At 43.7% G+C, this 26,826-nt stretch overlaps 1 protein-coding gene and 1 long non-coding RNA gene across 5 annotated transcripts in view; one reads left to right on the forward strand and one right to left on the reverse strand.

Annotated features, from left to right (window-relative positions):
• Positions 1–10,537: 10,537 nt before the first annotated feature.
• On the forward strand, positions 10,538–11,930 carry LOC125965202 (uncharacterized). The gene is made up of 3 exons (XR_007478831.1): positions 10,538–10,549; positions 11,363–11,512; positions 11,911–11,930. It is a non-coding gene; the product is annotated as an uncharacterized LOC125965202 (long non-coding RNA).
• A 5,719-nt stretch (positions 11,931–17,649) lies between these two features.
• Positions 17,650–26,826, reverse strand: part of ETS1 (ETS proto-oncogene 1, transcription factor) — a 128,409-nt gene continuing 119,232 nt past the window's right edge. For all 4 annotated transcript variants that reach the window (XM_049713605.1, XM_033406966.2, XM_033406967.2 and 1 more), the window contains 2 exons: positions 22,736–22,854; positions 17,650–21,467 (listed from right to left, as the gene is read on the reverse strand). In XM_049713605.1, the coding sequence (XP_049569562.1) occupies positions 21,252–21,467; positions 22,736–22,854 (335 nt within the window). In that variant the 3' untranslated portion in view covers positions 17,650–21,251. The remainder of the gene's footprint in view (positions 21,468–22,735; positions 22,855–26,826) is intronic.

The raw sequence follows: 26,826 nt of genomic DNA on the forward strand, positions 1-26,826 counted from the left end.
GAAGTTCAGCAACAGTATGCAGAATATATCCCAAATTCTGACTTCAGACAACGCTTAAAGCCCTTTCCATGATGTTTCAATGACTCGTGTAAAGGCCAACGATAGAGTTTTTTCCTCCCAGACCCTCTTTTTTGGGAACAACACTCCCCATCCATAGGGCTGATAACTTCTCATATTTCTGCTGCATGACCCTGACCCCCGGCTGTATGTCATTTGTTCAGAAATAGGAACGTGACCCACTCAGAGACTTTGGAATTGGGACTGAAAGATATAGTCTGTCTTCGTGTGTGCCTTAAATCGTAACATTGAAACTTGGGGGCTAAGGATCTGCCATTCATTGCCTTCACGTGGATTGAATAACAGAGATAGATGGTGGACAGATCAGAAAAAAAAGATGCTTATGCGTACGGCCAAAACCTTGGCAAAAGATTGGATACAGCAAAGGAGGGAAATGCAGAAGTCCAGGTTGATATCTCTGTTTCTGGCCATAAATATTATAAGACTTCTGGTTCTAAGGATAGAATAGAAGAGCAGTTAGCAAGGGGCTGTAGATATTGAAGATCATTATTACAAAAGTACTAAATGACATCACGAAAGTTGGTGAGCTCCCTGAGAGGAGGCACGCCCTGAACGCTGAGCCCAGATCCTTGAGACCCCCCAAAATCAGGGACAGAAGAAAAGGAGACTCCAGTAAAGGAGTGCAGAAATGAGTTGAAGACACAGGAGACATGCTCCACGGTAGGTAAAAAGCATAACGTGAGATTCTGTCTCTCCAATATTTCATTTACCTAAGCTGAACGTTACATTTGCAAAGCTTGGATGTAGTGGAACAGACAAGAGAGTTGTTCATTTATTTATTAACTTATTTTTATGGCCCACATTTAAAAATTTTATTTCATCAGAGTAGAGTTGTTTCACAATGTTGTGTTAGTTTCGGGCGTACAGCAAAGTGATTCAGTTATACGTATGCATACATCCATTCTTCTTCAGATTATTCACCCACACAGGTTATTACAGGATATTGAGTAGAGTTCCCTGTGCTATACACTGGGTCCTTGTTGGTTATCTATCTTATATATAATAGTGTGTGTATGTTCATCCCTAAGCTACTAATGTATCCCTCCCCTGCCCCATGTTTCCCCTTTGGTAACCATAAGTTTGTTTTTGAAATTTGTAAGTCTGTTTCTGTTTGATAAATAAGCTCATTTGTATCACTTTTTAAATTAGAATCCACATATGAGTGATATCATATGATTTTCATCTTTCTCTGAGTGACTTACTTCACTTAGCATGACAATCTCCAGGTCCATCCATGTTGCTGCAAATGGCATTATTTTGTTCTATTAATTTGATTTAGAAAGTGTTGCGCTTATATACCATTTGTGGAAATGTAGGCCATTTGAAGGAATTAAAATTGTCACATACATAAACTTTGACCCAGGAGAGTGGAAACACTGAGTTGCCTGCCCAGACACTGCTCTCTGGACCCCCGCTCGCCCTACCCCAAGTGGAGCTCCCAGCAAGAGGGTGTCTCTCCCCACAGCCGGAGCTAATGGTCAGGGGTAAGCATGTGACCCATGAATCAGAGCCCTTTTCCTGGGAGTTTTAAATTGTGACAGAGGAAAAGAGATTTGGCCTCTTGTTGTGTGGCAGGGTCTATGCCATCTAAGCTCTGGAACTTTCCCAAAGTCGTGTTTCCTGTCAAGAGGAGAGAGAATGCTACAGAAGAAATACAGAGGGGAAAAGAAGAGATGGATAGGAGGTTCTGGAAACTTCACAGTTCCAGCTGCCTTCCTGATGGTCACAGAGGCCCATCACTGAGTCCATGAAATAGGTGTTCTCCTTCAGAGAGCTCAAAATGCCTCCTGTTACTTGCAAATTAAATGAGTCTCAAAAGTAGTTCCACTTCTAAGAGTTTGGCCTTAAGGAATTAGGAGATAGTTGCAAAGTTATATGTGTAAAGATAAATATCAGTGTTGCATGGAACTGTGATAAAATGGTCAACAATTCCAATAACTATCAAGTCGATCCGGTAAAACAACACCTAGTAGTAGCAGTAGTAGATCAATATTGTTAATTAATACTTGGTCACTTACTTAACATTCATTTTGTACCAGGAGTTGAATTTTGTTATTTATTTGTTCGCTTGTTTGTCTTTTAAAGAACTGGTCACAGCGCTTTTTGTTTTGTTTTGTTGGCCTTGCCGCGTGGCTTGTGGGATCATAGCTCCTGGACCAGGGGAACAGTGAAAGCACCGAGTCCTAACCACTGGGCCTTCAGGGAATTCCCTGTTTTTTACATATAGCATCTATTTTAGTCTTCATAGCAGCCCTACAAGATGGGTACTATTATTTTAAAATAAGCATGCAAAGTATTTAGCACATTGCTTTGCCTACAGCCAGAGTTTCTTCAAAATACTAACTACTACTATTCTGATTTTATGGGGAAATAAGAGCTAAGTTTTATGACCCAAAATTCCAAAGATGTTATTCAAATTAATGTAGTGTGGAAAATGGTATAATGGTTGGGAATGTGAGAAGGGTGGAACACTCAACAGGTACCCCTCCCTAACCGTTGATCTTGACAGTGAGTATCTGATAGCACCAACTTTGTCCAGTGGTAAGAGCTAGTACTTTTGTTCGTGATGTGTAAAAGCTAACAAAAATAATTAGTTACCAAAAAAGTTACACTCAAATTATGGAATTAACTACACAGAGACACACAAACACCTTTCCAAATGACAACAGAGCCACAGATTGTATTGGCAATTGTTACCCAACTTTGCCTCCTGGCAAAGGGAAACCTCAGCTCCCTAACTCTGTTTCCCTTTTTTCACTGTCACTGAGCTGCTTCTGTGTCCCATGATAATCATTACTAGTGAATGTCAGGATGGTCATTTCTTTGAATAAGTTCTTACTAACTGCAAAAGGTCTTTGGTAAGTGCCCCAAGGTACAGTTGACTATTTCTATATTTACAAGGTACCTCACAAATATGAGAAAACGCTGGAAATGTAACTCTTCTCTAGTCACTACAAGCACGCCTGCTGTGACTACTTGTCTATGATATTTGCACTGCAACTCAGAGCTGGAAGTTTACAGTTTGGGGTGAATTTTCCAGACTGAGTTGGATCATAAGATCTTCCTCATTACACAAGATATTATCACTCAGTGGTTATTTCCCATTGCATGTTATGGAAACCTACACTGCCATCAGAAGCTGGATTTTTAAAACACCAAACTTGTGACTTCCCTGGGATTTTTTTGTTTACTGTGTTTTTTCACTTATGTGTAAGATACAAAAGTACCTTCAAATTCATAAAATAGCATGGAAATTATATCCCATACTATACACTCCATTACTATAGTCTTGGCATACACATGATATTTGTCCATCATGACATTAAATCTATTTCTAGGTATGAGAGATTAATTTTTATCACTGATTTGACTTATTTGATGGTATATTGAATACAAGTCAGGGGATGAAGGGATTTCAAAATATTAGTGAGAGCCCATCTCGCTCTTGATTATGCAAACTACATCCCAGAATCATCAATGACCCTAAATATTGCAATAAGGCAAAAAAAAAAAAAAGGAAATAAAAGACATACTTATTGGAAAAGAAGTAAAACTGTCCCTGTTTGCAAATGATATGATTTTTTTAATGAAAATAAAATCTGAGGGGATCTACAGAACAACTATTAGAACTAATAAATACTTAATATTAAATCTAATAAAAGAGGCCCAGGACTTTACACTGAAAGAATAAAATATTCCTGAGAAATATTAAAGAAGACCAAATAAATGGTGAGGTATACCATGCGTATAAGTAGGAAGACTAAATATTGTAAAGATAGTAGTTCTTCTTAAATTGATCTATATATTCAATGCAATATCAACCAAAATTCTATCAGGCTCTGTTGTAGAAATTGACAAGGGGAGTCTAAGGTTTATATGGAAATACAAAGGATCAAAGTAACTTTTATTTAAAAAAATAAACCCAAAAGTTGGAGGTCTTAGCTGTTTATTGGTACTTTCAAAGTTTATGATAAAACTACAAAAATCAAGATAGTTTGGTTTTGGTAGATAAAATAGACATGAAGATCAATGGAATAGAATGGAGGGTTCAGAAATAGGCTCATATGTATTTATTCAATTCATTTTTGACAAATATACTGGAATTGTTTGGATAAATCTTTTCAACAAATGTTAGTGGTAGTACAACAATTGCTTATGTGCCTGCTTGTTTGAACTATGTTCGACCATACACAGAAATTAACCCAGAGGAATCATAGACCTGAACAGAAAAGCTAACATACTAAATTTTGTAACAGCCAAAACTTGTAAACAACCTAATTATACGTCAACAAATGAGTGGATAAGTAAGTTGTGGTACATTTATACAATGGAATACCACTCAGCAATGGAAAGGAATGAATTGCAACAGTGTAAGGGAATCTCAAAATTATTATACTGCTAGAAAGGAGCCAGATCCCCCCCCAAATTACACAGTATATGATTCCACTTATACAAAATTCTAGAAAATGTAAAGTAATCTGCAGTGATAGAAAACAGATCGGTGGTTGCCTGAGGACAGGAGATGGGGTGAAGGATTGTGTAGGAGGAAGGTATTACAGAGGGCTTGAGGAAACTTAGGGGTGATGGACATATTCATTAGCCTTAATGTGGTGGTGGTTTCACAAATTGTCAAATCCTGTAAAATTGTACATTTTAGTTTTACAGTTTATTCATGCCAATTATACCTCCATGAATCTACTTACATTTTATTAAAAAAAAAAGAGAACAGATATTTAGATGCAAAGAAATGATATGAAAATATAAGTTTACACGTGTAAGTGACAATTATTTAGATCTTTAGTCATAATGTTTAGATCTAGTGTTAAGGGATAAAGTAAAATTCAGAACTAAGTAGGATTAGTTAGAAATCATTTTTAGAAAAAAGAAAATGTAGTGCTCTTCGTTATAAACCCAAAGGTTTGCTAAGGTCCATTGCCTATACGTAAACAATTTACTTGGAGAAATTATTTTTTCCCTTGTACTGGTTGTGGGTTTCCCTGAGCCATCCACGCTCAGATTCAATGACCTTAAAATTTAGGAAAAAGAGGTACATTTTGCTGCTATTGGAAATAGAAGTTAACTGGCCTATGACTGGACTCAAGCTTATGGTCTTGGCCTCATTGACACTGGACATCAACCAAATGAACTAACCAGCCTCTGACAGCATCACAAAGAAACTTTATTGAGGTAAAATTACAGTGCACTAAACTGCACACATATAAAGTGTACAATTTGATGTACTTTGAAATATGTATATATACACACCCATGAAACCATCACCAAAATCAAAATAACGAATATTTAATCAACTCCAAAATTTCCTTTGTGGCCCCTTTGAAATCCATTCCTCTCTCCACCCTCATCCCGAGTAACTACTGAGCTGTTTTCTCTCCATACTGAATAATTTTCCTTTTTCTGTAATTTCATATAAATGGAATCATACCATGTGTACTATTTTATCCCTTATTATATTTAATATCTTTAGAAACTAGTTATGCCACCTCTCTCATTCCCGATATTAGTAAATTGTGTCTTCTCTATTTTTTTCTCATCGGTCTGGCTAGAGGGTTATTGATTTTAATGATCACCTTTTGATTTCACTGATTTTCTCTATTGCTTTTCTGTTTTCTAATTCATTCTTTCTGTGTCTTTTACTTTCTTTAGTTTTTATTTGCTTTTCTTTTTCTAGTTTATTAAGTGGGAAGTTGAATTCATTGATTTAGACCTTTATTTCTTTTCTAATATAAGGCATTTGGGGCTATAGATGTTCCCCTAAGTATTACTTGAATCCACTTATTTCAGTGTTGTGTTTCCATTTTCTTTCAGTTTAACATACTTTACAATTTCTCTCTGGATTTGTGTATGACCCATGAGTTATTTATGAAGATTAACTTGAACTACTTAGAGGCTTTCCAGCTATCTTCCTGATACTAATTTATAATTTAATTCCATGTGGTTATAGAACTGATTTTCTATGACTTGACTCCTTTTAAATTTATTAGGATTTGTTTTATTATAACACATGTTCTCTCTTGGTAAATGTTTCATTGATTCTTGAGAATGTATTCTGCTGTTGTTGGGTGTGGTGTTCTAAAACTGTCAATTAAGTCAATTTGATTAAGTGTTGTTCAAATCTTCTAGATACTTACCTTGCGTCTACATTTTCTATCAATTATTAAAATCTCTGGCTTTAAGTGTGGATTTGTTTGTTTCTGCTCTCAGCTCGTCACTTTTTGTCTCATGTATAATGAAACTCAGTTATTTGTTACATACACATTCAGGATTGTTATATCTTCTTGGTGAATTGACCACTATATCATTATTAAGTGACCCTCGTTATCCCTGGTAGTATTTTTTGTTCTAAAATCTACTTTTTCTGATATTAATATAGCCATTCTGACTTAATTTTGACTATTATTAACATCATATATCACTTTTCATTTTAATTTTAACCTGTTTGTATCTTCATGTCTGATGTATATTCCTATAGGGAACATACAGATGGGGCTTTCTCTGTATCAGTATGATGGCTCTGCCTTTTATCAGGGGTAATTAAACTATTTCTACTTAGTGTGATTATATATTTGGTGAATATGGTGATTTAAAATTTACCAGCTGGCTTTTTTAAAATTATTATTCGTTCTGTTTTTTGTTCCCTTTCCCCTCTCTTTATGCTCTCTTTTGGATTAATTGCATATTTTTTTATTATTCCATTTGATCTCTTTTTTTGTATTATTTTAATGGTTGATTTAGTGTTCATAAACTATGATTTAACTTATTGCAATCAGCCTTCAAGTAATATTATACCACCTTACATATATTAAAAGAATTTTACAACAATGTACTTCCATTTTCTGACTCCTGAATTTTGACTACTGTTGTCACACATTTTATTTCTACACATGTAATGAGCCCCACATTACAATGTTCTTATGCTGCTTCAAACGATCGATTTTCTTAAGTAAATAAGTCAAAGAGATTTAAATAATAAGAAAAAAACGTATTTTCTATTTCTCCACATAATTATCATTTCTAGGCTCTTAATGCCATTGTGTAGACCCAGATTTCCACTTAGTATTATTTTCCTTCTGCTTGAAGAATATTCTCTATGATTTCTTAGAGTGCAGTTCTGCTGGTGATTAAAAATCCTTCAGTATTTTATTTCTGAAAAAGTCATTGTTTTGCTTTTGTTTTCAAAAGATATTTTCTCTAAGTATAGAGTTCTAGGTTGACTGGCATTTTTCTTTCAGTACATTAAAGCTCTTGTACACTGTGTTCTTGCTTGCAGTGCTTTTGATGAGAAATCTGCTGCTATTCTTGCTTTTTGTCTTCTGTATATAATGTGTCTTTCTTCACTAGTTACTTTTAAGGTTTCTTTTGTTTCTGGTTTTAAACAATTTGATTCTGATGTTTTGCTGTATTTTTTTTTCAATTTTCACGTGCTTGGAGTTTGTTGGACTTCTGTGTCTTACATCTGTGTGTTGATAGTTTTAATCAAATTTGGAACAATTTCAGCCATTAATTCTTCTTCATGTATTTTTTTCTATCACACTTCCTGCCCCTCTGGGGACCCTGATTACATGTTTATTCAGGCATTTACATTTGTCCCACAGCTCACTGACATTCTGCTCATTTTCTTTTCAGTCTTTCTTTCCTATGTACTTAATTTCACATATTTTTTATTGCTATGACTTCAAGTTCACTATTTTTTTCTTCTGCATTGTTAAACCTGTCATCAGTCCCATGCAGATCTTTCATCTCATACATTACAGCCTTCATCTCTAGAAGCTTGACTTGGGTCATTTTTTAATATGTTCCATATCTCTACGTATCATGTTCTCATAACTCTTTGAACATGTGAAATTGTTACTCTCTTTTGATATCTTTGTGGACTAATTCTAATACCTGTGTCATTTCTGGGAAATCTCCAACCATCTGATTTTTTTCCCCCTCACTTTGGGTCATATTTTCTTGTGCCTTTGTATGCCTGGTAATTTTTATTGAATGCCAGACCTTGTGGATTTGCTGGATATTTTTGTATTCCTAAAAATATTCTTGAGCTCAGTTCCTTGGAAATAGTTTGACCCTTTTGAGCCGTGCTTTTCAGCTTTATTAGGCAGGAGTACAACAGTATTTAGTCTAGGGCTAAATTTGTTCCAGGACTGATGCAAAACCTTTCTCAGTACTCCATCCAATGCCCCATGAATTATGAAGTTCAAAAACTGGCAAAACTAACTTATGGTAATAGAAATTAGAATAGCAAATGTCTACAGGGTGGGAACTTTCTGGATATGATGCTTACACAGATTTGTCAAATGGAACAATTAAGATCTGTGCACGTCGCTGTATGTAAATTTTACCTGAGTAAAAAAGCATATTTAGTATCAAATATACATGCATATCTATAAATTCTGAGAGAATTTATACCAAAATTTCAATAGGGAAGACTAAAGGTGTTTTGTAAATTACCTCCTGAATATTTTTCAGTGTTATCTAAATTTTCAATAAATATGCAACCTTTTAGAAAATATGTAAAATTAATATTTAAAAAGAATGAAAGTATTTTCAGGGGATTCTCTACCTCATAGAATGGATGACTGAGAGGAAACTAACACTTATTGGGCATTTGCCATGTATCAGGTCCTTTAAAAGCCACTTTATTACATTATTCCATGTGATCGTATCATCCTATTTGCAAAAGAAGAAATGGTGCTTCAAACAGGTTGTTATGTGTCAAAGGTCCCCCGAGTTGATCTTAGGGCTGCATACCTCTGAAGTCCATGTTTTGATTTTAAGAGAATTAAGCCCCTAGATGGATTTTTGAAATTCAGAAAGTAAAGAGTACTGGGCAGGATGGAAAAGTCCCAGAAATTTATCACTGTCTACAGGCTTAGGAATTGCCACACTGGACTCTGGGAGTTCACTCTTAAAAAGGCAAAGCAAATTATTGGTGAAGGGAGAGTCACAAATCAGGCATAGTTCATCTGAAACTCAAGGAAGTCTGGCCTGAGAAAAAAAGAGAAGTGGGTGGCTCAGAGAATATCCACGAGCTCTACACCCTACATGGCAAGTGGAAGGAGAGGGAAGGAAGCTCCGTCCCCTCCTTACAACTTGTGGGCAGCTTATAAGGACAAAGGCTGCTTTGTCCCCAGATGGAGTAACCCCTCCGAGGCCAAGGGGTCAAGGCTGTCAGGTTACGGGAATAGGTGTATTCTCTGTACCAGCTGCCTCCTGCCCAGGCAAGCCTGACTCACAGCTTGGTCACCTGTCTGGAATGGACTGCATGGAGCTCACCGGTGAGGTCACCCAGAGAGCAACGGGCCAGAGCAGACTCCGTGTCAACCCCTCAGGGCACACCAGCTCCCTCCACTTTTTGCTGGAGTCCGTTTCTTTGCGAAGTGAATCTCTTCCCATATCTATCGATGCAACATACTTTGAACGCTAGGCTTTAACAACCTCATTTGCTTTTTCTTGCACCTCCCAGCTTAGCACTGTGAACGAAACGTTCACGGAGTGTTCTGGTAGACTCTGAAATGGAGTTCCTCACTCCCCACAAAGCTCTGCCAGGTCCAATTACAACGGGGTGGAGGACCTGAGATTCAGACTTGAACCTGAAGCTCTGTTTAGAAGGGGGGTCTGAGGGGTAAAGGGCGTCCGTGTGTACACGTGGGTCGATGTTCTCTCCATGCTGGCACGTGGCTTTTACGAGATCATCCAAATCCTAGCTGGAGCAACAGTCACGGGTGACAGTTGGCAGAGAGGAAGATGATGGCTCTCACACTCTGATGGCTTCACCAGTCCTTCATCTTGAATCCTCATGTGCAAAATGGGAGCCGGGGAGACGGACCAGAAGGACAGAGCCCCACCGCCCATCACGGCCCCTCACCCTGCTTCTTCCGCAACAGAGCTGGGCGGTGCCAGACCCTCTGCCAGAGGCCGGGCCCCAGGCTGGGTGTGGGCTTCCTCGTTTCCCCCCATGAATGAGTGAAGGCTCATTCACGTCTGAGGTCTTTGGCTGATCTACGTCATGGTGGGGACTAATTATTGCCAATTGTAGCACTGCGGGGTTCTACCTTCTGACGTGGAAAAATGGTCTGCTGGGAAGCCAACTAAAACCAACACAGGGCCATTTATTGTACACTTGTTAGAAAGCCACCAGGAAGGCCTACCCAGGCTGGTTTTTAAACACATACACACTCAAATCTTCTTTCCTCTTACAGCCAAGAACAGCCAGCCCTGTGTTGAAAAGCACAGGCTCACCTTCTCGGTCACGAGGGAATGCTCCCTGAGGGTCAGAGTGGGATTTTGGAGAGAGTGAGCTCCATTCCATTTTGAACTGTCTGACCTTCCCCGGTCCCAGCAGAAGCAAGAGGAGAATGAGAAAGGGGGAAGGAGCGCTTCCTGTATGTTAAGTACTGTTCTATGCACTTAACATGAATTATTATATCGATCCTCAAAATGGACCTATGAGGTAATTGTTATTATTGTGATTTTGTGGGAACTGAGATGCAAAGATATTGAGTAGTTTATTGAGTGATGGAGTCAGGATTTAAACTCTGATTTTAACTGATTGCAAATGAGCTTTTTTCATCATAAGCAGAAAAGTTGCTGGCTCACAGAAAATATTCTTTTAGGGCAGTCATCTCAAAATTTTTCTGGCCCTATATCCCCATCAGTAAATATCTTCAAGCACCACTTCCAATAGATGCATATTTATTTGTAGATTAGATGCACTAGCTAATATCTATTCGCATTGATTGATAATAATATTAGTGCCCGGGGCACTGATGCTTATTGACGACAATGAATGTAAGTCTATATTTAATATACTGTTGGTAATTTGGAAACTTTTTTGGGCCAAATGTAATTAAATCATTGCTGTCTTAACCTCCCTATACGGATGACAAGTAATTTGTTCCACGGGTTGAAGAAGTAATCCGGCTTTTTTTTTCTTGTCTTGGTGTGCCTGAATTGTTCCTATTGTCTACAATCCAGTTTCATTGCAGGAAACATTTTAAGCCCCTTGTCCATTTTGTGAGGATCGTTTGGTTAAAATTAGATATTCTGGGTTGTAAATCTACTCGTTGAGTACATGTAAACCTTAAAACACCATAATTTGCTGAAACAGGGGCAGCAGTGTAGATCCTCTTCTATGTTGCATGATCCCACCCTGGCCTGCAGAGTTTTGAGTGCATGCAGAGAAGCCAGAGAAGGCTGAACAAAGGCACCGAGGTGGATAAGCATATTCCTTAGTAGTTAATAAAAGTGTGTCTCCTATTTTCAGAGTGAAAAGAAATAGGAATCAAAGTCCTTCCATAGTCCATGTCTTATTCTGTGCGATCCCTGGAGTGTGCACTCCCCCACGAGACCCCTGCTCCAGAAGAAGTGGACACGATAGTCCTGAGTTGCCCCTCACTGAAGGCTGAGGGCCTGGGTGAGAGAAGCAGGCTGTGAAGAGCTGGGCAGGTCGGTGGGGTGCGGGCACAAGAATAAGCAATGTCAGTGCTCAGGCATCGGCAGGAGCAAAGCTCGAGGGCTTGGAGGCCACACCAGCCATAGGTTTTGGGCCAAGCCCAGCAGACCCCCATCCTGGGAGGGTCACGTGGGCCCCGACGGCCTGGTGTTCTCGACTTCATCTTTTCTGAGCCCCGCTCTTTCAAAAGCCTCCCTGGCAAATGCTTGAATCCCAGGGCAAATGGAGATGCTCTCTGCAGCACAGTGATCCCTTAAGGTTTGTTTTCCAAGATGGAAAATAAAGGCATTTCAGCCCTTCCGTGGATAAAAATAACTTGCTGTTGATTTTGAGATTTCAAAATCATTTGTCTCCCACAGACCAACCCGTACAATGGCACTTTGTGAGCGAGAGAGCCCTGTGCAGGGGCCACCAGGCCCGGGGTCCTCTGCCTGCCGACGGGAGGAGATGGGGAGGCCTTGGAGCCGGCCCAGCGTTGCTGTTGGACGTCATTCAGAAGCCCCCGCTGGGCGGGGGGAGCCCAAAGAGGAACACAAACAGAGAGAAGAGTAGTGGAAAACGCTGAGTCCTGGAGCTGGCCAGAACAGCGTCCGCCTTTCCAAGCCTGGAGCCAGTGCTCTGCCCACCTGCAGCTGCGACAGCAAGCTGGCCGTGCCAGGCAGGGGAGCCTTGGCACTAGAACCTTCCGTCCTGAGGCCTGGGAGGGCAGAGCAGACACACCTGACTCTGCAGACAGCCCCTTCAGAGCCCTTACCCTGAATGCCAAAGTCTTCTCCTTGTCCCAGGAATCCAGGGGAGAAAACCGTTCCCCAAAAGGGAGAAAAAGACTTTCTCGAGCTGTAGTTTCTCATTTACTACTGGGTTCCCTTACATAACACTTACTGTGTGTCAAGCGTCAGCACATATTAAATGGCAATCACCGTACCAATCCTGTGCCGTTGATACTATTATCCTTATTTCATGGATGAAGAAATCGAGACACAGAGAGGTTCATTAACTTGCCCAAAGTCACACAGCCCCAAAGCAGCAGGGCTAGGACTTAACGCCATGCAGTTTAGCCTCAGAGTCCCTACTCTTAAAAGTTACTGCCTTTTCTCTCCAGCCTATGACATTTCCTCTCTAGATATATAAGATAAGAGAGACAAAGAGAGGAAACTCAGGTGGAGAATAAAGGGAATGGGTGAGAAAAAGAGGAGACGTCACCAAGAACTGGCATAATAGAGAGATTTAAAAAAAAAAAAAAGCAGGAGCCTGTCAGTCTCAGAGAAGCGGTGTGAGACCAAGATATAGAGATGGTAAGGTGGCCTGGTAGTAAGGGAAGACGTCACAGAGCTGGTCAGACCCCTGCTCTTTCTTCCGCACCAAATGGCATTCTGGGAATAATGCTCAGTGATTGCGAAGCAAGGGGGGCTGAGACAGCTCCCAGCGGGCGGAGGAGTGACCGCTGGAGCAGAGAAACCAACACCTCCTCTTTCTCTTCAATTTCAGCCTGGGGTGGAGGCGGGTGCCCAGGGCTCCATGGAGATCAGCACCCTGATGAGAGGAGACAGCCTATGTCATCACCCTGGGGAGGCCTGTCACACCCACTTGTAAGCTAAATAGCTCTTGTTCTCAGAAGGAAGGGAGGGTAGGAAGGAAAGAAGGAAGGGAGGGAGGGAGGAAAGGAAGAGGTGGACTCTTGCCTGTGCTGGAGGGACAAGCCCTCAACCTTCACGGGATACACAGGATTGGCCTTGGAGTCAGCAGAGCTAAGACCTAATTGTGCCTCTGTCACCAGTTAGCTATGGGACCTCAGACCAGTAACCTAAACCCCCTTCACCTACACGATGAGGGGACTGGATTTATCTCTAAAGTTCTTTCCAGATCTAACATCCATGCACGGGGGATATGGTGACCGAGCACAAGGACTGTCATAGTCATCTCTGGGTACCACCCAAATCCCCGTGCTCGCACAGCAGCCCACCACCCACCCAGTCCCAGGGATTCCGTCACCTGAGCACCCTGCTCATCTGCTCACGGCTGACACTCGGGCAGGCTTCCAATGAAATGGTTTTCCAGCTGGTCTCTCTTCCTCCATCCTTGTCCCCTCTGATCTGTTCTGCTCTACAGGCAGAATAGTCCTTCTAAGCACAGATCGGGTCATGTGACTTAGCCTGTGGGAAGATCCTCAGGGTCCCGCCTTACTCTCAACTGGCTCACGAGGGCTTGAATGATCTCCTCCCCATTCTCCCCTCCTCGCCTGTCACCATGACTCCGTCGCACCCTGTGCTGTTTCCACAGAACCACTTCCAGACTGAGAAATGGAATCTTTCCTGCCAGGTCGGTAAACAAAGGATGTTGCAGTCATCAGCGATTGCGGCCACCACTGCAATGGATGTGAGCTGGAGAGCCCTGAGGGAACTCAGGAAGGAAAGAATACCTGCCATCTAGCAGCCATCAGGCTGCAGCCACTCCCCACGGTGAGCCCTGAGGAGACTCGGGATGAGAAAGTGCAGGATACTGGCCCCAGAGAGCTGAGGTGCACATCAAAGGAATGATTCCAGTGATATAAGCCTTCCACCACCCCAGGATCCAACCTGAACACTGGCATTTAGCAGACTGTTGGAATCCATCAGAACTAATAGAAATTATTGTCATGATCAATTCTGAATCAATCAATTTTATGCCAGGACGTTTTTTTGCCTGGAAAGTGGATGAGATTTAATGAGTAGAGGAAGCAGTTTGGGGCTGGGAGGAAAGGGCATTAGAGTCAAGAATGAAATTTCAGGATTTGCCTGTTCCTGCCCAGGGCCAATGTCTTGAGCGGACAGTGTAGAATGGGCAGGGAGAAGGTGGTGGCATTCTCTTGGCCCCCGGCAGCTCTCACAAGTGGCTACTGAAAACCTCCTTGCCCCTCCACATGCTATCATGTGGAGATACCAGAGCCAACCTGACATCAAAGTTCTGAAAGATGCTATGGCCGAGAGCCCACTAGAGCCTGGATGGCAGGATAAGAGATTAAGCACAGGGGGGCTTCCCTGGTGGTGCAGGGGGTGAGAGTCCACCTGCCGATGCAGGGGACGCGGGTTCGTGCCCCGGTCCGGGAGGATCCCACATGCTGCGGAGCGGCTGGGCCCGTGAGCCATGGCCGCTGAGCCTGCGCGTCCGGAGCCTGTGCTCCGCAACGGGAGAGGCCACAACAGTGAGAGGCCCGCGTACCGCAAAAAAAAAAAAAAAAAAAATGAGATTAAGCACAGGACTAGCAACTCACCAAGGCTCTGAGGACTGCCCGGCAGCTGGTGAGAGCCGGCCACTGTTGAGTCCCCAGCGCTGCTCCGGGCAGATGGGTCCCTGTCATGACCTTGGGCATCAGCACATTGAGGTACCCCAGGCAATCGAATGAAACCGGCTTTCCCAGGGTGAAATATTTTCCAGGAAAATGGAAAAAAAAACGAAAGGGGCTGGGGCATTCAGTAAAACAGGAAATGGCAATGACCAAGGGGCAGAGAGGCCAGAGCCACCTTTCCCAGCTAATTTGAAGTTCTCAATTCCCAATAAATGGGATTTTTTTCCCCTCAATTTCAAGCCTTTTAAAATGTTCACTGGTCAATCAACACCTGCTTTTATCAGACTTTCTTAAATCCCTGCCTCATTGCAAGAGAAGCCAAGAAAGCACTTTTCTCTTCTGATATTTGCGGTTTCTGGAGAGGATTCCTGGAACTGGGAGGAATCCCAAAGAGCAGTGGATAACCAGCAGTGTGCTGAGTGGTAAGCCCATCAAAGGGCAGAGGCCAGTCCTCGGAGGGTCAAGCAGCCCTACATGTGAGCTAGAGAAAGGCCTCTGTACAACTGAAATTGCACCACAAACCACCACCCAGAGCAGCGCTGGGGAGAAGCAGAGGTTGGAAAGGGCTGTGGGAGTGGAAAAGGCTTCCTTACTGAAAGAAGACTGTCCTTGTTCCACACTCGGTGCATGAAGCATCCCTCTTAGTAACCAGGGCTGTGGCTTCCACGGAGGGTGAGCCATCAGCCAGCATCATCAAAGGAGACCTTTCAGAGCTCCTGGGTGGCAACGTGGCGTCATGGAGACAACAAGGGTTTAGAAGTCAGATGGTTCTGATGAACCTGATGACCTCTTGTGCTCTCTTCCACTGCTGGTTTCCAGAATAAAATAAGTTTCATGCCAAGTAAACACGGGAGGTGGAGAGATACCTTCACGGGGTTGACAAACTCACATTCTACAGCAATGAGGCAGGGATGTAAATGTGTGCGGCTGAGCCATGCAGACAAAACAGGAGATTCGTGTGCATCTCGAAGTGGGCAGCCTCCACTCAGCGTCCAGGGGTGTTTGCTTTACAGGAATGACAGGATTCCAAGACCACCCCAATGGCCTTACTGCCAGACACTGTTCACTTGAGTTGCAGAAGTGAGTCCCAACACTGTGAAGGCCACACTGAACATCTCTGTGGCATAGACTCAGTCCTCAGTCAACCTGTGTGTCCCTGTAGTCTCCACGGCCTGATTTGTTTCACTCAAAGTACAAATCACAATCCTCTTTCTTTTTCGGGTTAAAATAGTTATACTTCATTGTACAGGTAAGCTCTTTTTGGTCAATTTTTGGTCATGATTTATTAATTTATTTTTAGCATGGGTGCTATAGCTTGCTCCAAAGCCATAGCAGTCTGGAGCCAGACTAGGCTTGGGCCATTACTTTATCCTACAACCGCCCAAAAGCCTGTCAAAATCTGTAGAATTTTGACCACCAGCTTCTTTTGAATGATTCCTCTTTTCCCTGCATCTCCTTCTCACCTTATCCCGTTCCCCCAAATCTGGAGGGAGTTTTAGAAGATACTGTCTCTCCACCACCCCAACTCCAATATGGTGGTCCCAGCACTGTCATTAAGAGAGCACCAAAGCCTAGGTGTCTGAGAGTTCCCCAGCTAAACTCTAGCTCCTAGTTTGAGAAACAGAGGCCTAAGCTGTTTTCGTTCCAGTGTATCTTGTATCTTTTAACCTGGTCAGCATGAAATCACATACTTTGGGGGAATAAACAGCAACTTGTCACTGAAGGAAAGTTCTCTGACCAAATCCTAGACTGAGGCAGGAACCTATTCTCTGTGTCCTGTGGATTCAGGGGGAGAAGAGCTTAGATGTGGCCTCGGGTTGGCTGTGGAGTTGTGGCTTTGCCCAGGTTGGCAGCTGAAGACTGAAAAATGTAAGGACCTCCAGCCGTCTCCCCACAGTGCCCCAGTGAGTGGCGGTGGCCTGACTGGGTTGTAGACCGGAGCCCTCCTCGCGGCCAGGCCAGCTCCCTGACCACTGGACCACACAGTCGGTGTTTAACGGGCACTCAGCAAACCTCAGGCTCCAGGCCTGAAGAAACCGATTTTCCAAAAACAGAGCTCTCTTTGTGAACGATTCAGCAAAAATTCTCTTTCCAGCTGTGAGTTGGGATTTGTGTTGCAAATGCTGGTGTTTTAAAGACATACACCTTCCGCAGTTCCAACAACAAGAGAAAAGCACCACGCAGGATGTGTTCCTAAACCCTCCTCCCCAAAGCACCTATAAATACGATCGGATTGATGACACTGGCTGCCGGGGGCTCGGACGGATATTATCATTCCCAGTTTTCCGCCCCAGTGAAAGAGCTGGGGCCAAGGAGATGGACGGGATGGGTCCGCACTGGCACAGGACAAAATGAATGTCAGAAGGAGGGAGAAGAATGCTGCTCCTGAGCATGGACCAAAGATGTTCAACTCCCCGTGTTAATATCAGAAACTTTACCTAGTGGAAATCAAATGTTTATCTGTTGAGTCATTAAAAATTTTCTTCATGTGCCTCTTAGTTCTCCAGGCGCGATCAAAATGCGGTATGATGAGGCCAGGGACATTCCACAAGGGATGATACCATCTACGTCTAATTGGGATGTCACATTACACTTCCCCCTATTCCTATTATAGTTCTCACTTTATTAGGAAATCTTTATCTGAAATGGCGTAGAGCAAGTTGAGATCAGCAAGACAGAGTCGCGTTCCTTCCTGTGCTTGTCTCTGGTTGGTTAATCTGTCCCGCTTTCACACATGAACCAGACAGGAAAGACTGAAGCCAAACCCACATCATTATGAATGAATTTCTTTGCTTTTAATCTCACACAGTTTAAAGTACAATATGAAATCAGGCTACAGTATATAAAAAATTCTCCAGCAAGATGATGTGCCAGCACCAGCTCCTAAAATAAACAAACAAAAAACTCCCCAGAAGAAATTTTTTTGCATTTAAAAAAAAACACATAGAAACTTACATCGCTACATCTCTAAGCTACCTCAGTTCCGAGTTTTAAAAAGCACCTGCTTTTCCTTTTTTTTTCATCTTGCTTTTAAATTTTCAGCTTTTAAAAAATATAAATTATATGAAAATACAAGTTGGAAAATAGTCAAACACAATATAACATCTTTTTCACCCCTATACTTCTGAGCTTAAAAAAAAAGTATTCTAAAAAAAGTTCAATAACTGAGGCAGTATTCCTGATAGAGATAATTTCCTTTTAATATATATATTTTATATATGTATATGTATACATATATTTATGGTTCCTCGAAACTTCTTTGGAATGTAGATAAGAGTTCAACACATTTATATAGACCCCAACAGAGAAAGCAGCATGCACAGCATGACTAAGATAGAGAAGGTGTCATTTTCACCATGAAGATTAGGCAGGTTAATGCTCTAAAACCCAGAGTGTTCGTCTCCAAAGTGAGGAAAAGCATATCTGATCTTTGAATGCTACCGCCAATCCCCAAAGCCACAAAACCAGGGCTCTGTGTAGGGAAGTCCCTCCCCTGACTGACTGCAGAAGGGAACAAAAGTGACCCTGAACCCTACAGCCAAAACCAACACAGGTTAAGGCATCTCCAGGAAAATAAGTTTCACCCAGCTCAACCAGATTTGCCCATCCTTCCTCTGAAGTTAACATTTTTTTTTTTGTTGTTTTTTTTTTTAAAAGCAGAACTCCAACAATTCTGCTACATTTCCAGTGTATAAACCACCCACCACTCTTCCTGGGATGGTCTCTGGCCTTTGGACAGAAGGAGAAAAAGCATCTGGCCAGATCGACAAAGCTGTCTGAACTCATACACTATCTACAAATACTGAAAACGGTGCACTGAGAGAGAAAGGGCATCTGAGCAAACAAGCAGCTGAAGGGCATGAGGAAGCACTTGCTTACATCTTATCTGCTAGGGAATTATGGCAGGACTCACACGGGGGAGTTCTCAGCATCATTGTACAAGGAAAGGTTGTTGATGAGTTGAGAAAGTGATTTTATGCCTGGTGGCAAACAAGCAGTGACCGATGCCCGGCCTTGGTCCTACTCTCGCCCACCACTGAAATGTGGAAAGACTTCACAAGAAAGCCCCGGGATTATCTCAGCTGCAGTTTTGCACGTCTGCAAACACACACACACATGCACACGCACACGCATGCACACACACGCAGGCGTACACACATCTTTGCCAGTGCCCAACAGAGATCACATCATCTAAGAGAAAACAATGTAGTCCAAACAGTTCTGCCTAACACTCCCTGAGCAGCTCCTAAAATATTTCGAGAGCTTCATTAAGGCACCTGCATCCGGAAGAAGATCAAAATACACAGCTGGGCTGAATGCAGCCTTCGCTTTCCAAGCAGACGCTCCGATTTCTCAGTAGGAGGAAACGCGTGAATCACAGAGCTAAGTTCCTGATCGTTCGGGGTCTGCAAGAGGACCTGGGAGAAAACAATCCACTTTCTTGAAGCTACGCTAGAAGGTAGTTAGTACTTCCAGTTTCTCAGCTGGAGCCCGTCCTAAATATTTCTTCCCCTTCCTCACTGAAGCTCGAAAAGCCATCCCTCTGTCACCTTCCTTTGAATCAGGCGCCTGTACAGCCGGGGAAGCTGGGGGGGATCCTAGTTATAGGAGGCGCTTTTCCTTAGTGGTCAGATGTTGGTCCTCTCTCCCCAAACTCCATTTTCAGATGACCCTTTACAACACCCCAGTTGATTATGTTTGTAGTTCAACTTTGGGAGAACTAAAAGTAGATTTGAATCCCATGGACCACCTTATTCCTACACCCCAGCTCCTTTCCTAATAGTTCCTATATCTCTTCAAGTCTTCCTTCCTCTGCAATTACTAACCCTTCACTTACCCTGTGCCAGAATAACGGATCCAAAGCACGGGGCCCTCACAGCATCTGCGCTATGCACCTTGCCTGCCCACCCAGTCTCACCTGACACCCGACTCAGCTGCCTTAAACTCTTCAAAGGAAAGCCTTGCACTTCTCCCAAAGACAGCCAAGCCCCATTTTATTCACAGGCTCCCTTCATTTCCATGGCTCCTACAACTCAGGACATCTAAATGGCTTTATCAGACGCTCTCCAACTCATGTCATGTCTGTAGTTACTCTTTCACTCACCCATCAGAAAGCTGTACATCTCTCTCTACTGAACAACAGAGTGGGGGAAAGCAATAAATGTGGGATGCTGGGGAAATAATACACAAAGGAGAAAGGACAGAGTGTTAGTTGGGAATGACATGCATTCAGGACTTATTTCCTAAGGCCTGAGGGGTAATGCCCGTGCATACAGATTTTATTCCAAGTCATGTACGTTACAGGTCTAAAACCAGTAAAGAACCAGGTCCATCTTCCCCCTTCGATCCCCTTTCCATGACTTCTACAGTGCTCCTACATTTACTGTGGTCCAAAACCAGGGCTGCAAAATACATTCAGTTCGCAGACTTAATGCTTAGCTCAACGTTAAGTCCAAACTCTGAGAATCCACTAATGACAAGTAAGTAGAAGGGTGTGATCACAATTTTTAAAAACTTATAGGTGAAGTTCACATGCACAGTTCCCTTGTACCCAAATCAGCCTTATTTTTTCCTCCATACATCAGTCACATGAATCTGGGATCCCCGATCTCAGTGACAGCGCTTTGTCTTTCCAGTGGGGTCTATATAAACAGTTTCCTTTCACTGTGACAGAATCCTCAGCCAGCATATAAAAACAAGATTGCATGGTACAGCGATACTGAGACCACTTGAGAGCTTAAGACGATTTTTAAGAAAAAAAAAAAAAATACTGGCACAAAATTTAATAGAATAAATTTTAACACAAAAACAGTTTTGGTCCCTCCCCACTGAAGTCCACCTTTGTTTGGAAAGTAGAATAAAAGGTAAATAGTCCTTGGTTTTTAGTGCATCCCCCAAAAAAAGGCTTTACCCCACCTCCCTCTTTTTCACCCTCCCAGACCTAACAACAAAAGGAAATTAATGGCCTTTTATTAGTCTCATGACTCCTGATGCATCAATTTCTTTTGCTAATAGGTCCGTAACTCAAGACACATTATTTATTTTTTTGTGGATGATTTTTTTTTTTAAATGATTGGACACGTTAGTCTCTTCCTCCCTTAAGCCAGATCCTTCAAGCTTCTAAGAAGGCCCTTGTCTCTCTCCTGAAAATCCGCTCAAGAATTTCCCATCCCACCCACCCCACAAGTCCTGGCTCTCCTCCTCCAACGGCGCACAATTGATTATAGCTGCAGCTTACTTAGCTCCCACCCCTGAATGTAAAAAAATGAGTTCTGGAAAATTAAAAATAGAATAACAATTAAAAATTAAGAGTCCGACCAACGTGGTTGTTCTTTGAAATGTCTCAGCAGAGTTTCTCCGGCCCCTTGGTGTCCATCACTCATCCGCGTCGGGCTTGACGTCCAGCATGGCGTGCAGCTCCTCAGGCGTGTACCCCAGGAGGCTCTGCAGGTCACACACAAAACGGTACACATAGCGTTTCCCCGCCGTCTTGTGGATGATGTTTTTGTCATAATAGTAGCGAAGGCCACGGCTCAGTTTCTCATAATTCATCTTAGGTTTGTTTTTCCTTTTTCCCCATCTCCTGGCCACCTGAAATTTAATTTCAAAAAAAGGAAGAGGGGTAAACATCTACAGGATAATCCAAATGTACATGTTTATTTGCCTGCACCCGTCCATGGTGACCCATGATGTTCAAGAAAGGGTTAGAGATTCGTGTACATAGAAGTTACTTTTCTGACCAATCTTTTCTGAATTCTGAATTACAAGGGTTGGGCAACAATGACAGTGAAGTTGATTCTTTGAGTTGATGAAAACACAGTGACCCTGAACTTCTAGGGAATGGAGTTAAAGCATCTGATATTAAAAAAAAAAAAAGAAAAGCAACACTATAGTGTCTCCTCTTACCCTGTATTATTAATAGAATGTCCTTGCTTTGAAAGCATGAAATCTAATGCAAGGGATGGAAGGCTGAGCTGCCATCACACCTGCCTTTCATCAACAGGAAGCATTTTTTTTGTACTGGGCACAGGGCTCCTCATGTCTGCCGGAAGAGAGAGGTTGTCTCTCTTGTTCATTGTTCTTTATCCTCAGAATTGGGCGTGGCACAGAGCAACCACTCGCCAAGTGTTTTTTTGTTTTGTTTTGTTTTTATTTTTGTATTGAAGTATAATTGAGTACAATGTTGTGTTAGTTTCAGGTGTACAGCAAAATGATTCACTTTTATATATATATATAAAACATATATATTATATATATATAAAACATATATGTTATATATATTATATATATATATATATATATATATATATATATTCTTTTTCAGATTCTTTTCCCTTAAAGGTTATTACAAAATATTGAGTAGAGTTGCCTGTAGTATACAATAGGTCTTTTTTGGTTACCTATTTTATAAATAGTAGCATGTATATGTTAATCCCAAACTCAATTTATTCCTCCTCCCCTCACTAAAGCATCTGTTAATGAAAACACAAGTTAATGTGAAAATTGTACCAATCTTCCAAGGCCTCTCAAATTGTCAGACCCCTTCCATATTCACAGAGCCACAAGACCAGGGAGGGCGCAAAGTGAGAGAAAGCAACTTGTGTCTACAAAGGGCCTACTAGGTGCCAGGCACTTTATGGGCATCATATCAATTAATCCTGGAAAACAAATGGCCAATGTAGATATTTTCACTATTTTCCAAATGATGAAACTTAGGCTCAGACGAGGTCACCCAAGTAGCAGGTGGCAGAGCTGGGATTTGAACCCTAGAAAATGTCATCAACTGCACAGAACCCATCTCCAGAGCTCTCTCTCATCCTCCCTCAACAGGAGACTCTGTGAAGTCACTCCCTTCTTACCTCATCTGGGTCAGAAAGCTTGAATTCCCAGCCATCTCCAGTCCAGCTGATAAAAGACTGACAGGATTTATCGGTGAGTAATTCCAGAAGAAACTGCCACAGCTGGATTGGTCCACTGCCTGGAGACACAAGCCATCATGAATCATTACACCAGATGTTCCACACTCTCAGCAACTAAGCCCATCACGGGCCACTCCCGACCCCTCCTCTCTCAGCCCATCAGCCGGGGGAAAATGAAGGCAACACAGAGCACAAGCGGTACAGGAGGCGCTAGGAGCTTGAACAGACTGAACAGGTAAAGAATTCCTACCAAAACAGCCCTTAACACAGAAGAGTGATCGCCTTATTTGGATCGACTTAAGGGTCAGTCCATTTTTATTGCTAAGCAAACTCCAGAAAGAAAACACTGTATCGCTCCTCTGAGATATGCTAAGGGAGCATAATCTTTTTTGCCTTCAAAAACGAAGTCATTATTTTTGCCTTACAAAGTACTCAAGGTATGAACCAAGCAAGGAATGCCTTTACCAGTTCCAATCAGAAGTCAGAGCCCATAAGCAATCTGGACACAGTGTGGCTAGGAAAGACCCAGTCCATGTAGATGAAGAAAGCCTGGCACGCTCTAACTCATACAGGAAAACTTGACTGTTTTTAGACTCTAATCTTCAACCTGAGTTTCAAATTTGTCTGATCCAAAGTAAACTGAGATTCAATAGGAAACAAGCTTTATGTCGCCTCTCAGTCTAAAACAGAAATGTCCTTTATGACCTCTAAGGGCAAACTTTTGTTATGTCTTACACGTCTATAAGGCATGTTCACATGCACCATCTTGCTTGCTCCTAAAAGCCACTCTCTACCCTCCTTATAGGCAAGGCACACTGGGCTGACTGTTTCCATTCTACTGGTACAGAAAAAGGTGCTCAGAAAAGTGATGTGACGTTGCTCCAGGCACAATTAGAAAATGGTGGGCCTACTGCCCGGGCCGTGACTCCCAGGCACCAGGGTAACCTTGATGGACACCTGTGAGCAAACAGCAGCTGGTCTGGGAGCTTCCTTTGAGCTCTGGGACAGCCAAGAGAAGCAACTGCTATAGCAACAGCTTCCTAGTGGTCCCTCCTCAGCACAGCCCAGGCTCAACAGGGAAAATGAAATATCTCTACCTCATCCTCACTCTGAGTACTTTAAACCCATCTGGCAAGAAATAGCTTACACAAATTCTAGAATTAAACGATTCAGCAAATGCCTACAAAATATATTAACGTTTGAGGAAACAGTCCCAGGAGCTACACCGGTAAAGCCTTACCCTTCTCTGTCTCTACCCCTCGCGGAAGAACAAGTTCATGGACAGCTCGGACACATTTGCAGGTTTCTTAGCAGTTGAATAGTCACCAGCTACCACCCTCTGCCTGGAGTAATGTCCTAAAGTGACTTCCTATGAGGAATCACTAAGAAGTCATCCGGATGGACAGGAGTAAGAAAAGAGATTTCTATTAAGAAATGCTATGGAAGTTTTGGTGGCAAAATAATAAGAAAAACGCAGTTATAATAGCCCTTGTGACATAACAGGTTCCCTGAAGAAGTGGAGAATGAGTATAGATACTCACAGGATCCCTGAAATGAGACATGTAAGGAAAAACCAACCACTACAGTCCAAAACTATGTAAATAAGCCAGGGAGTTCACGGCCCTCTCCGGGGTCAACCACATAACACAGACATGAGAGAGAGTGGGGTGTTGCTTTCAGACACCTGGCAAAGGAAAATATGAACAGCAGCTATGATTTATCGTGTACCTACTATGTACCGTAGTAACATGCGATGCTTTATAGCATCTTACTTATCCCTCACAATAAGTCCATGGGTGGAGGCTGTTGTTATCGTATTCGTTTCTCCCACTTTACAGCAGAGAAAACTGACCCACTGTGAGGCTATATAACCTGCCCAAGGCCGCGCAGGTCAGAAGTGGTGTGGCTGGAACCCAGGCAGCCTGACCCCCAAATTCTTCATCTCGACACTCCATTGCCCCTAGGCAAGACCAACCCAGAAGCTGGCATCTAAACTGCCCGCTGGCTGCAGTGGTCCCAGGGATCAAAGGACCCGGCTTTCTAAACACATGTTCTCTTGCCCGCTTCTCACAGCAAGCAGTCCCGGACACTGGGCGGCCAGCGGTCCTCCAGACACAGCCGCCACTAGTGACCTTGGTGTCCACCGCCACAGGTAGCACTTCCAGCCCAGTCAGGTCCCCTCGTGGTTGCTGTTAGCCTACGTAACTCCATTATTTCTCCCCCCACTAGTTACCTTAAAACCTCTCCCACACTACTTGTCTTAAAATCCCTTTGGGGAGACAAGGGGGGCTAATTATACCAAGCTGAGGAAAGGGAAAGAAATATGGGGATTCTTGTCCCCAGGCAAGTCCTGGCCATTGGCTGGGAACAGCAAGCACGTCCCGAGTCCGGGGAGGGCAGTCCAAGAGCCACCTCCGTCCTCCACCCTCGAGACGTGCGGCCATCAAGTGGGGAAGGGGCTTTGATTAGCGTCGCTGGGACCGGCGCGTGAGGAAGGGACGTCAGACAGAACTATTTTGCCACTGCTCATGCTGCCGCTTCCTGAACTGAGATGTCCGAGACGCAGGCCCTGCAGCTCCAGACCGTTCTCTGTGTGCCTCTGACCCCTGGTGTCTGTGGATGTGGCCGAGGGCGGGGTGAGCCCTTGCATGTGGGTGTTTTCGCTTTGCCGTCATTGTGAGCCTTCCTTTGCTCATAAGGAACATAAAACTGAAATCTGGGAACTGGGAGGCCAGGTCCTAGGTGTGGTGTCCTCTAACTCTTTTTTTTTCCTATTTACAGAAGGGAAGGGGGAGGATCAATACGAAAACCAGATGCCTAAAGAAAGCACAGGGCCTGGGATGGGGAGTCTCTGCTGGGCTGCGAAGTCAAAACAGCGGTGATGTCAGCTCAAGGCTCCTTCCTCAGTTCTTGAGGAAGAATCCAGCCAGCCCACTCAGGCCAACCACGCACGCAGGGCACCCACCCAGGGCTTTCTGGAAGTTGCCGCTAACCCTTCCGAAAGCGCTCACGGTGACCCCGAACGAAAGGGACCCATGATGCCTCCCAGAGATTCCTCTCTTGTACACTTCTGCTGACACCCCGACCCTCCTTTTGGCTGTGGAGGCAACAGAAATGGGAAGGACGTGGGGTTCTTTTGCCGGCCAGAGACGCTGGGTCAGGGCAGGAATGTGGGCGTCAGGACGGCTTGTCCGCCGGCTGGACCAGTGGACAGTCCAACACGGGAGCCTGTTTCCACAACAACGGGGTTGTGGGAGGGCCTGGGAGGGGAAATCAGGGCCACCTGACAGGCCAGCACTTGGAGGTGGCTCTGGGGTCCCTGGTGACACTGACCTCCTGGCCAGCACCCAAGTCCAGCCCCAAGGGAAGTTCTCAAGCCCCAGACTTGTGCAAACAATGGCTGAGGCTGGCCCTCCCGGTCCGAGCTCTCCCAGGGGCTGTTTCTGCAGCGCTTGGAGTTGGTCTGTTCAAATCCTCAGGGCCGGGCTCCATCCCGTGCCCTCCCTCCGACACGCCCTCACGTGGTAAAGCCTTTTCCTCTATTTTCCTGGCACCTCCTCTCCGCTCTGGGCCCAGGCCCACACACCCACCCAACTGGACTGTGGTCCCAATGACCTTTGTCCCAGGGAGCAGAGAATGGTACTAAGAATAGTGCCAGTCATGGGAAGGGGGAGCTCATACACCAAATGTGACTCACAATGGTGTCCCTGTCCAGGGGCCCCGAGGCAGTCAACAGCGGCCTTCACCAGGCTGCCCTGGGGTGTCACACTTCAGGAATCCAGTGGCATCACTGGGAAACTATGCTTCAGAGCTCTGAACCGCAACAACAGAGGGGTCCCTGTTAGAAGGAAGTCTCTCCCCCAGGCGGTGCGGGAGGGAGGGCCCCTGCCCCACTCACACACACCACCCCCTACCCCGCCGTCGGCCCCCTCCCTGGCCGCAGTGGGGAATTTCCTCTGACTGCTTTGTTCTTCTCGGCTTCTGGGGGGAAGAGGAAAACTCTTAGCGCAACACTGACAGTCCTGATCTGA

Source organism: Orcinus orca, chromosome 8 (assembly GCF_937001465.1).
Source record: "Orcinus orca chromosome 8, mOrcOrc1.1, whole genome shotgun sequence".
Lineage (NCBI taxonomy): Eukaryota > Metazoa > Chordata > Mammalia > Artiodactyla > Delphinidae > Orcinus > Orcinus orca.